Genomic DNA, 12,267 nt, shown 5'->3' with positions numbered 1-12,267 from the left:
ATGAAACAAGATATATTATATCCATATCTGACTTATGAACAGATAAACAAAATATGATATACATAACACTGGAATATTATTTGGTCTTAAAAAGGAGGGGAATTCTAACACATGCCACAATGTAAACAAACCTTAAAGACACTATGCTAAGTGAAATAAACTAGCTAGTTATTAAAGGACAAATACTTTATAATTCCATTCATTTGACACACTTAAGTAGTCAAATTCGTAGACAAAAAGAACAGCAGTTGTCAGGGGTTAGGGTTGGGGAATGGGTAATTACTGTTTAATGTTTTGCAAGTTAAAAAAAGTTTTGGAAATGGATGGTGATAATGGTTGCACAAATACATAAATGTAAGTATCACTGTTATACACTTAAAAGTAAGAAAAGAGGGGGCAGGGTATAGCTCAGTGGTAGAATATATTTAAGGCTCTGAGTTCAACTCACAGCACCATAAATTAAATTGAAATGAATGAAATGATAAAATGTATGTCATATATATTTTACCATAATTAAAATGAACTGAAAAAACTCACAATGATACAAGGGCATATTCAGAGATATTAGAGATACTGCCTCAAAACAATTTCACCCACATAGTATTCTGCTCACTCCTAAAAAAAAAAAAAAAAAAAAGAACAATATGTTGGCTCACGCATGTGATCCCAGCTACTCCAGAGGGAGTATCACAAGTTCAAAGTCAGTCTCAGCAACTTAAAACCCGTCTCAAATTTTTTAAAAATGTCTGGGCATGTAGCACAGAGACAGAGCAATGCCTAGCATGAGCAAGTCCCAAGGTTCATTCCCCAATACCAAAAAATAAACTAAATATGAATATATACGTATATATTCTCTCTATATATATGAATATATAGAGAGAGAAGGGTGGGGGAAAAATACAATTGAGGACATAAGGAAATCTACAAATTCAAATTGAGAATTATTCTTCAAAACCACACTCTTTGAAAATCCTAACATTATGAAATAGTAAATTAAAAAAAAAAAAAAAGGCACTGCTCTAGATTAGAGTCTCAATAGATAAAACAACTAAATACAATGTACTATATCAGCCTTGATTGAAAAGGGTAGAGGCAATAGCATTACTAAACCTACTTGTGAAACCAACAATGGACTCTGAGTATTAAATTTCCTGAGTGATTATATTGTGTGGCTATGTAGGGGAAACGTCCTTGTTAATGGAAAATACATGCAAAGGTATTCTGGGGCAATGTGTATGCCGTCTACAGCTAATTCTCAAGTGTTTCAGGAAAAACAGAGAAAGAGACACCAAATGTAACTAAGTAGTAACAGGAAAATCTATGTCAAATATATGTGGTATTCAGTCTGTTAGGAAATTTCTCAGAATAAACAGTTGATGGTGAGGAGAAAAAAAGGAGAAACCATTCCATTTCTTTAAAATAAGCCCGACTATCTATCCTTGGTATTTCCCCAACCACAACAGATATAAGACTTTTAAGATTTTTTAATTTTTTTTTTTTACTCCAGTAGGTGCATCTAAATTTCCTAATTCAGTATTGTCATTTACCTAAGTCAGTGATGTAGACAGAAATGTCAGTATCATACTCAAGAACCACAAGATATTCTCTTTCTGAACAGCGACTGTGTTTTAGCATACCAGAGACAACTGGAAGATCACTGCTGGGATTCTATGTCTGCCACCACCATCCATTTGCTTTAAGAGACACATTACATTCCCAGAAGTCTTTTTTTTTACTCCAGGTATCAGGAAATACTTTCAAATCCCAGAATAAACTGACCAGCATCAGTTAATTGTGTGTTTCTCTACAGATTAGAATCTTTTATATTGCTGGAAATTCCCACAATTAATTTTAAAATTATGACATAAAGTATTATTTTATATCTAGAGTTACACAATCAAAAGAGGTAATCCTTAAAATCTTAAAAACAAGAAAAAAAACAACCTAAAGGTAATATTCCTTCCATGGCGCTAGAAGTAATTCTACTACCTACTAATATGAACTACCTTGAACAGGAAGTAAATCCACAAGCAATAATGCATATGATGAAAAGATACTGTGATTTTTATAGCTACACAAACTTCTCTCATTAGAATATCAAACAGTTAACCAAGGACATACAAAGCACTGCCAGCATTTCTTGGAGCTTACTTTCTATTTATGGATACAGTGCCAAAGATTTGCTAGAAGAGTCTGCATATATTTTAGATTCTACTAAAAGCATTTAATAGAGTATTTTCCATCAAATTACTTTTGTTTTGTTTTGGGGGGTCTGTTATTATTGTTTAAAGGAGGCAATTGGATAGTTTTGTTGTTTTGTTTTGTGTACTGGGGATTGAACCTAAGGGCACTTTACTAGTGAACCACATCTGCAGTTCTTTTTAATTGTTTATTTTTGTTTTGAGACAAGATCTCTCTAAGTTGTTGAGGTTGGCTTCAAACTTGTATCCTCCTACTTCAGCCTACCCAGTTGCTGGGGTGACAGGTATGCACCACCACACCCAGTGCATTTGGATAGCTTGAAATGTAAAGACTATTAGTAAGATCCAAGAGCTTTCTTCTCCCCACCCCCCACTCCGCTCCATTTATATGTAAAGTAATATATTAAGGAAAACAACACTAAATCAGAAGAGTATCTTTCAATAGAAAACTCAATCTGGCATCAATATAAAAATCAAACTTCATAACTCAGCACTTCAAAATAAAATAACCATAACTTAAATCTAACAAAACTGAAAAAATTCGCCAGCTCCCAGAGGATGAGCTCTAAAAATTACTTACCAGAACAAAGATTTGCTACTGAGTCACTAACATGGAAGTAATGATGACTATAATACAATTCCATGGGACAGGAAAAATTCTTAAAGATGGAAAATAGATTGCCCAAATGGCTGTGGTATACCAAACTGGAAACAGGTCAACACAAACAAAGCAAAAGAACAAACAGAACAGAAATGCCACAATTAGGGGCTGGGGAGATAGCTCAGTCGGTAGAGTGCTTGCCTCTCAAGCACAAGGCCCTGAGTTCAATCCCCAGCACCGCAAAAAAAAAAAAAAAAAAAATGCCACATTAAAAAAAAAAAAAAAAAATCAAGTAATGCAGCCTAATCGTGCAAAGTTGTAAAATATTGGCAAGTGACAGATCACCTTGGGACACATCAATCAACTTCATATAGGCATATTTATTTTGCTGACTTCAAAAAAGACAAGACTGAAAACAATAGTACTCACAGGCATCAAATATTCGAAAGTTCCATTAACAGTGCTCCTTTCAACCACAGCTTGCAGAAAAAAAAAGCACCTCTACTGTCTTTGTGTACAAAAGAGTAACAACATGGCTACTTCACATCTAGCAAGTCAATCTTTCTATCTCGACTTCTCTCCTTCTAGTACAAAACAGTTAACGCTCAACCTCCTCTAACAACTGGAGAAAGTGAAATAAAAGTTTTCTGAAATTGTCAAATTAAGATGATATTTGCCAGGGGAAAACAAAATCTATTTGTATTTATCTCCTATAGCTGCCCTAACAAATCACTACAAATTTATTGATTTGAAACAATACAAACTTCTTATCCTACTGAGAAAATCAGTTCAACAAATCAAGGTGTTGGTGAGGCTGCACTCCTGCAGAAGCTGTAAAACATCCTTGGCCTTTCTTTCTTCTAAAGGAGGCTATCCAAAAGCCCTGCCTTTCCACTTCTCCACTCTCACATGTCCTCCAGTGATACTCTCCCATCTCCCTCTTTGACTTGTAAGGAAAGAACTTTGTGATTACACCGCCACTTAGATAATCTCTCCATCTTCAGATCCTTTATTATTTAATCAGGTCTGCAAAACTACCTTTTGCCAAGTAAAGTAGCAAACCAACAGATTCTGGGAATTAGGATGTGGACATAATTGAGAAACCACACATTATCCTACCAACCACACTATTTGATTCAGTCATGTCAATCACCAAAAACCCACAGGGGAATGAACCTATAAGACAAATAATAAAAACTACAAAATGTGGATACTAACTTATCTCATTAATATGTTTTTCAAGATATCTAATGTGTACCTTCAGATTTTGATAAAATATCTCTGTGAAACAAATCAATATTTTTTAAAGGAGTACTGAATTCAAAACTAGAAGCCTCCTATTTCTGTACAATTTCTCTCATTTCTACACAATCATTTGTATGCCCTGAGTTGTCTAAAGTTAGAAAATCCTCCCAAAGATATCTTAAATAAGTAAAATCACCATTATGTCCAATGCAGAGATTTCATTTTATTTTGACATGGTGCTTTTATATAAATCACCTTTTAATCATAAAAGTTCATAGTAAAATCATCTCTCAAAACTAACTTAAAGGACTTCGTTAACCTAATTTTGTTTGGATTATTGTACAACACCTCTTTCGTTTGACCAGACATGAATTTCAAAACTAAAAATTAGCTGGGTACATGGTGTACATCTGTAATCCCAGCAAATCAGGAGGCTGAGGCAAGAGGATTCCAAGTTCAAGACCAGCCTAAGCAACTTAGTGAGGCCCTATCTCAAAATAAAAATATAAAAAGAGCTAGGGGTGTAGCTCAGTAGAAAAGAGCCCCTGGGTTCCAATCCCCAGTACCAAAAATTAAGTAAATAAATAACAACAACAACTAGGGGAGAAAAAAAAAAATGCCTACACAAGGTTACATTTTACAACAGTTTTGTTTTCCAGAGGAAAAAAATAACACTAAAACAATCTTAACAATTTGTTTTCTTGAGAAAAACCTTCAACTGACAAATCGCAAATGTCCATTCACTTACACAATTTTTTTTTTTTGGGGGGGGGAGCTACTGGGGATTGAACCCAGGAGAGCTTAGCTACAGAGCCACATCCCCAGCCCTTTTTCAATATTTTATTTAGAGACAGGGTCTCGCTAAGTTCCTTAGGGCTTTGCTAGGTTGCTAAGGCTGGCTTTGAATTCACCATCCTCCTGCCTCCATTTCCCAAACCACTGAGATAAAAGGCATGCACCACCACATTCAGCCTGTAAGCACAATTCTTATTACAGATACCAGAACAAATCAGAAAGAATATTCTAAAATGTAGTAAGCCTAGGAATTACCAATTTTTGTCCAAATGAATACAGTATTTATGAAACCAAAAGAGAAAAAAACCTTCTGACATGTTTAACACCATTCACATGCAGATATTTATTTCTACAGTTAATTCTGACATTCTAACATGGACACATTGCATATGATACAGTACACAGAAAACACAATTGGCATCAGTATGGAAAATGACTCAAATACTAATTTTCAACAAGTTTAAGAAAGAATGAAACATCAATCAAATATTTTTGCAGATAACCTGACAGAAAAAAAATCAATTCCAAGATATTTTCTATATTTTAAAAATTATCTAAGTTTCTAGACATGTCAAAATCTTGGAAGTATGACAAATCTTGCTCAGAAGTAATCAAGATTAAAATTTTCATGATCCCATTTCAGCCTATTCCTCAATAAAAGAAGATATTCTGGTTTAGCCCACAAATCAGTGATTCTCAACAGAAAATATCAGTGCACAATGCAGGGAACTCCAAAACTTCAGAGCACCAGAAGGCATCACTGACTGAAACATTCTTTATGTAAAGTTTTTCATGCTACTGCTTTTGGGCAACTAAAAACCTGAATACATAAATTCAAGTTTCAACATGTACCTATTACATAAGCTTGATTCATTTGAGGGTGTGAGTGCACATATGTATATCTGTGTGGTGGAAATCAAAACCATGGCTTTGTGCTTGCTAGACAAGCACTCTACCACTGAGCCACACCACCAAGCCCTTAAGCTTGTGGAGTTTTATTGTTGTTTTCTTGTGGAGCTGGGGATTGTACCCAGGGTCTCACACATTAGGTAAGCATTCTACCATTGAGTTACATCCCCAGAGCTTATTTTGTTTTGAGACAGAGTCTCACTAAACTGTCCAGGTTAGCCTTGAATTTTTGATCCTCCTGTCTAAGACTCCTGAAGAACTGGGATTACAGGCATGCACCACCACGCCTAGTTTAATTCTTTTCCCCTGCACCTTTAATGACCTCACCAAATCTCAACTCCTTCACATTTGCATTAGCAGGAGCCCTGGATAAATTAAATGTAAGAAAGATTGCTGAAAAGCTATTGTTTAAGAAGTGAAACAAAATTGGTAGAGAACTTCGAGCTGGATTAGATCCCCAGCACAGTGGAAAAAAAAAGAGAAAAAAAGTGAAAAAGTGCCAACTAGGAAGTTAAAGATCCAATGATGAACAAAACATTTTCATATAAAAATTTTCTCTGATAGAACTCTAGGTGTACAAAAACACATAGAATGACTTTTTAAATTTGAATACTGCCATTACTGCAAATACAAAGATGAAGAAATTCAAGCAATAATAAGTGTTGGTGAGGATTTAGGGAAAAAGGCACACTTATACATTGCTGGTGGAGTTGCAAATTGGTGCAGACACTCTGGAAAGCAGTATGGAGAGATTCCTCAGAAAACCTGGAATGGAACCACCATTTGACCCAGCTATCCCAATCCCTGGTTTATACCCAAAAGACAAAATCAGCATACTACAGTGATGCAGTCACATCAATGTTTATAGCAGCTCAATTCACAATAGCTAAACCATGGAACCAACCTACATGCCCTTCAACAGATGAATAACGAAAATGTGGTACATATACACAATGGAATATTACTCAGCCTTAAAGCAGAATGAAATTATGGCATTTGCAGGTAAATGGATGGAACTGGAGAATATCATGCTAAGTGAAATAAGACGATCCCAAAAAACCAAAGGCTGAATGTTTTCTCTGATAAGCAGATGCTGATCCATAGTGGGAGGTGGGTAGGGAAGAATGAAGGAACTTTGGATTGTATAGAGGGGAGTATGGGGAGGAGTGGGGTAGGTAGAGATGGGATTGAGACAGACATTATTACCCTATATACATGTATGAAAAGAATTTTTAAAAAAAATATATCACTGTCAAAAAAAGTTAATAAAAATAAGTAAATGAAAGTTTTAAAAATTTTTTAAAAGATGAAGAAATTAAAGGTTTAAAAAAAAATGACTTCAGACTTCATCTCATGAATTACCTGGTAATAAACTGAGGTCTCTCTACCCTTATCACTAAAACTCTATTGCACTGACTACCTCATTCTTAACCTGAGAGCCAAAGAGAAGTAGAGTTGGGTTTACAAGGTCAAATCCAAATAAGTCTGTAAAGTGAAAAATACAGAAAGTTAAGAAAACAGCAAAGAAGCCATAAATTCAGAAGAACATCAGGATCTTTAAAGGTCACTGTTTAACAAATATCTGAGTGTTTATATACAGCAGGCACTGTTCTAGGCATTAGGACATAGCTGTAAACAAAACAGATAGAATTCTGATGCTCAGGAACCTTAAATTTCAGGGGAGATAGAATAATAAACAAAATGATCAAATGTACCAGAAAGTGATTATGATGAATATAATTCAAGCTGGGAACAAGGGGTATAAAACAGGGATTTTAGATAAAGTAGTCAAGAGAACCTCACTGAGAAAGGCACCATTTGAGAAGACTCAAAGGAGGTAATTTAGCAAATCCTGCAATGAGGCAGAGGAAAGGCTTGAGACTTATCTGTAAAAAGGAAAGATGGGCCTAGAGCAATGGCACATGCCTATAATACCAGCAATTCAGGAGGCTGAGGTAGAAGACTGAGAGCTGGACATCAGCTTCAGCAACCTACAGAAACCCTGTTTCAACATAAAAAGAGCTGGGGATATGGCTCATTAGTAAAGCACCTCTGGGTTCAATTCCCAGCGTTGGGGGGGCGGGGGGGAGGGTGGCCAGAGGGGAATGAATTCATACGGTAACAGAAGAAAATCAGTGCACTGATTAAAGTGCTGCCCTACTTTCTCAGTACAATGCTGTCTACCCAGTTGGAAGGGCAAACTACTGAGTGCTTAAGTGACATCCCTGAAAACAACTAGCACCAACAATAGACATTCCAGAGTCAACTGAATTTAAATTCCCACCTCTGCCTTTACCATCTTAGCTCCCCAGATTCCATTTTTGCTGATGTCAGGTTGGAGCACTGCCATTCCCTAACATCCTCTCACCAACTAAGATGATTTGTTGAGAAACACACACAACAACTAGTAAGAAATGCCTGTTTAGTACTTTGATGCTTTAGTTTACTTTTGCTTTCTCAATAACTCAACTTTCCTCATTCCTATTTTATCAGCTACAAAGTTGGTCTGAGGATGGAAATTTTTCTCCAATTTTAAACGAGAAAGTCTTACAATTTATACTCAGTATACAATTTGACACTTAGTATACGTACTATGAAGACTGCTTTTCAAGACATAACATCAATAAACAATAATATGCTATATCTAATGAAATGTTGGAAATATAAAGCAGGAAGAAAAGGGGGAAGATTAATTTGGAGACTGCTATTTGTCTAACTGCTCCAGTTTGCTTGCTTTAAATTAACCCAACACAACGTAAACAAGTAAAAAAAAAAGGTTAACAATTTTAGTAACATTTACAAATCAGAATGACAGGTCATAACCTTTTGCCTAACAATTCAGAATGATATACAGTTAACAGTCAAAAACAGAACCAAATACAATCAACCCTTAGCCCTAAGAATCTAGAAACTCAGGGGTGCCAAAAACACCTTGAGGACAAAGAAACCTGTAAATGAAACAAGACCAAATCCCATACTGGCTCTGCCCAGAGTTCCTGTTCCATCATCAAAATGAACTCACAGCTATTAAAATGCAAAGAGGTATAAAACAAATATTCAAAAGTAGTGAAGATATGTGGAATGAAATAAAAAGTAGTACCAAGAAGAAAGTCATAAAGATAAGAAACAACAGCTATAAAGACAAATATGTTGATTGGTCTAACTTAGGTGTCTCAAGGACAATAAATATTTCAAAGCAGTTCTTATCCTGAGATTTACTGACTTAAAAAAACTACAAACCTAATTTGTAAAAGATTCTATGACCCCAAAAGGTTAAAAATCACTGCAATGAAATTTAGTTCATTTTCTTCTATAAACCTACATATATCAAACACCACCATGTAGCAAAAGATGCATAGTACACTAATGCCTGAAAAAATTATTTTCAGACTGTTCCAAAGACAAACAATTAAAGGTCATATAATATAAAATTCCATTTATATGAAATATCCAGAATAAGTAAATTCAGAGACAAAAAGTAGATTGGAAGTTAGGGAATGGGAATTTTAACTGCTTAATGGGTACAGGGTTACCTTTTGGGGTGATGAAAATGTTTTAAATTAAAGAGGTGGTGGTTGCACACCACTATAAATACACTAAATAAAACCAAATTGTTCATTTTCACAATTGTATGGTTTGTTATATGAATCTGATCTCAATTAAAAAACTGATAATAAATGAATCCCTTTAATATCTCCTAGTTTTTTAAATTTTTATATATATAAAGAGAAAGACTATATGTGGGGGAGGCAATCACACCATATGTGTTCCCCAAATTTGGGGAGAGAAAAAAATCAGTGGGATCAAATAAGATAACAGAGATACTCAATGTATTTTCATCCCTAGTCCTCGGAACAAACAGCTGCTAATCACTAGTACAATTAGAGTCCAGAGGGGCTCATCTACTGGAATATTCTTTTGTCCAGGACAAAACAAAAATAAAAAACTCAATTTCTTGAAATCTATTCTTAGGACATGCAGGTTCACAGAGTTATGTCTTTCATAATCTTGGGCTACCGCCAAGGGAATAAATAAAATTAGTACTGGGGAAAGGGGGGAAACACAGTTGTTACATTTAAGGCTTAACTGTTGCCACACACAAAGATTAACCTTATTAATCACTCAAAAGTCAAAGTCAAAGTAAGCATCCCATCAAAATATTTAAATAATTAATCAAACATCCAGTCTACTCAAGATACGTGTATATGTATATACACGTGTGCATTTTTCGTAATGCACAGAAATAATCCCTGAAAGTATATTCTTAATTTTTGTGAATTACATCACAAATAAAAAACTCTCACAAGGTCAATAACTGGAGAAAAACCCTGCTCTCACATGTCTCTGTCCTTTTAACAACTCTGAACTAGTAACTGAGTCCAAAATTTCAAATTTCCTTAAGAAAACACTAAAAACACAATATACACAAATCACGATTTGCAACTATAGGATCAGCTGGCTACATGAAATCAGTTCCACGAAGTTTGCAAATATTTACTACATGACATTCACATTAAATTAACATCAGCATTTTCAAGGTCAATATAATGTCTGTTCAACTTCTTGGAGTCACACATTTTTGTGATATTTTTAACATCTGACTAAAGCCTCTATCATCACAAGATGCTCATGCTGTTTACAAACACTCAGAAACAGCAGCTGGTGTTCCTCAGTTACATCTTGTTATAATAAATAGAGAAGCAGTTTTAAACTCCAGGTGTATTCTTCTAACAATGGGTAAAAAGTTTGCTTTAACTTCTCCCCTAATGATGTAGAGACACGTACACAATTAAATGTATGCAATTTAGAACCAAGTTGACAAGATCAAAAAATTCTTGTGCATGAATACTTGTGAGTACAGTTATCATGCTGAATGAGTTCAATACTAATTACTATTAACCCTGCACTTCTATTCCATGTCATTTTTAATACCTTTTCCCATCTCATTTTTTAAAAATGCAGTAAACAGAAACTTACCCACACAAGCATTGAGGAATAGCCAGTCAGTCTTTTTCATCCGGTTTTTAATTTGCTTTAGTTTTTTGAAGTCCACTTCAAGTTCCTCCTTGCTGCCAACAGCACCAGCCAATTCAATCCTTTGAAAATCCATTTTGACTTCTGAGTCTCGTTTTGTAGTAGGAGGTGATCTTCTTTGGCTATTACCACTACTGCAGCTTCCCCTCCACCGTGCTCTATCTTGTTCATTTATTATTGAGGAAGCCTCTTCAGTCTCTGCCAACTCTATTGCTTCAATATTATTAGGTCTGGGATGATCACAAACAACACATTTTTTAGCCTTGGCCCAGTTTTCATATGTGCAAATAGAACAAGTCCAATGCTGGGTCCTTGTGTTCAATTTATTTCTATCATTGTACTCCTCACAAGGATCAACAGAAAAAGCAACTGGTCTTGAGCCAGATCCTGAGGATTGAGGAGATTCTGTGGGACTCCTGGTCCTACGCTGGGATAAGCACTGGGTACATCTGATTGCTCTTGGCCAGTTCAAGTATGTGCACATGTGGCATGACCATTTATTTGCATTTTCCATGCTGTATGAAGACTTGACCCTTGGTCTTGCGCTAGAATCTGGACATATCAAAGGACTACTTCCTCCTTCAGTGCTGGAAGGATCCCAATCTCTACCGACATCACTTGAACCACTTTTGAACGGATCTTCTGTAATAATTGTTCCACTAGGTCTTTGGGCACGACACATAGTGCATTTGATTGCAGATGGCCAGTTTTCATACGTACAATATTCACAAGCCCACTTAATTCCACGTTCTGACATTGTGCACTTCTTGAAGTGAGTTATGTCAAGCAGGAAGCTATAAACAATTAGGACATGGTTATTAAAATAACTATAAATTTCACCTCTGAATATCTGCCCAAAAAGTAAATGTACCCTTCAACTTATAAGTACATTTCTCAAAGATGAATGTAAGATTTCATACTGAATTATTTTACTTCTTTTTGGATTTCCATAGAGATACTGCGGATAAATTTCCAAAGAAAATTCTTAGATCTCAGGATTTAAGGAAACTGTACTTTGGAATGCAAGAAATAGGCAGGAGATAGAGATTTATTCTCAAACGGAAAGAAATTAAAACTTGGAAGTCATATAATAGGAAAGTTTAATTTCAGCTTGGTCATCACCAACAATTTAGCAAAGTATCCAATAGTTAAGAAGACTCAAAGAAAAGCACACAAAATAAATAATACCTCAAACACATAATCATTCTCAAATTACGAACAACATAGATCATGCTATCTAGGTTACTGTAACATTTGATTCACAAATACAGAAGATCCAAGTAATCGCTATACTTTTTGCTTGGGAGAAAAGCAGCTTAAAAATACCAATTATTCACTGCTTTTAATTATTCCAAGTAGGAGAAAAAAAGATATTGAGGAATAATCATCATAATTAACAAAGCAACATTATAAAAGAGCTTGTTTCTTGATATCCTGTATCTCAAAATCTAGTTCTCTGTGGAGCACAAAAAGAAAACCCAT

The 12,267-nt window shown here is 35.2% G+C and overlaps 1 protein-coding gene across 3 annotated transcripts in view; it reads right to left on the bottom strand.

The window, feature by feature from the left end:
- Zranb1 (zinc finger RANBP2-type containing 1) overlaps positions 1 to 12,267 on the bottom strand; it is a 46,080-nt gene that overhangs the window by 19,099 nt on the left and 14,714 nt on the right. For 2 of the 3 annotated variants that reach the window (XM_047554466.1, XM_047554467.1), the window contains one exon: positions 10,729 to 11,579. In XM_047554466.1, coding sequence (XP_047410422.1) covers positions 10,729 to 11,579 — 851 coding nt within the window. Of the gene's footprint in view, positions 1 to 10,728; positions 11,580 to 12,267 lie in introns of those variants that run through there. The other variant, XM_047554468.1, reaches the window with a different exon arrangement.

The sequence above is a fragment of the Sciurus carolinensis genome, chromosome 5, assembly GCF_902686445.1.
Source record: "Sciurus carolinensis chromosome 5, mSciCar1.2, whole genome shotgun sequence".
NCBI classification, from domain to species: Eukaryota; Metazoa; Chordata; class Mammalia; order Rodentia; family Sciuridae; genus Sciurus; species Sciurus carolinensis.
This window is presented reverse-complemented; position numbering and strand designations above follow the sequence as displayed.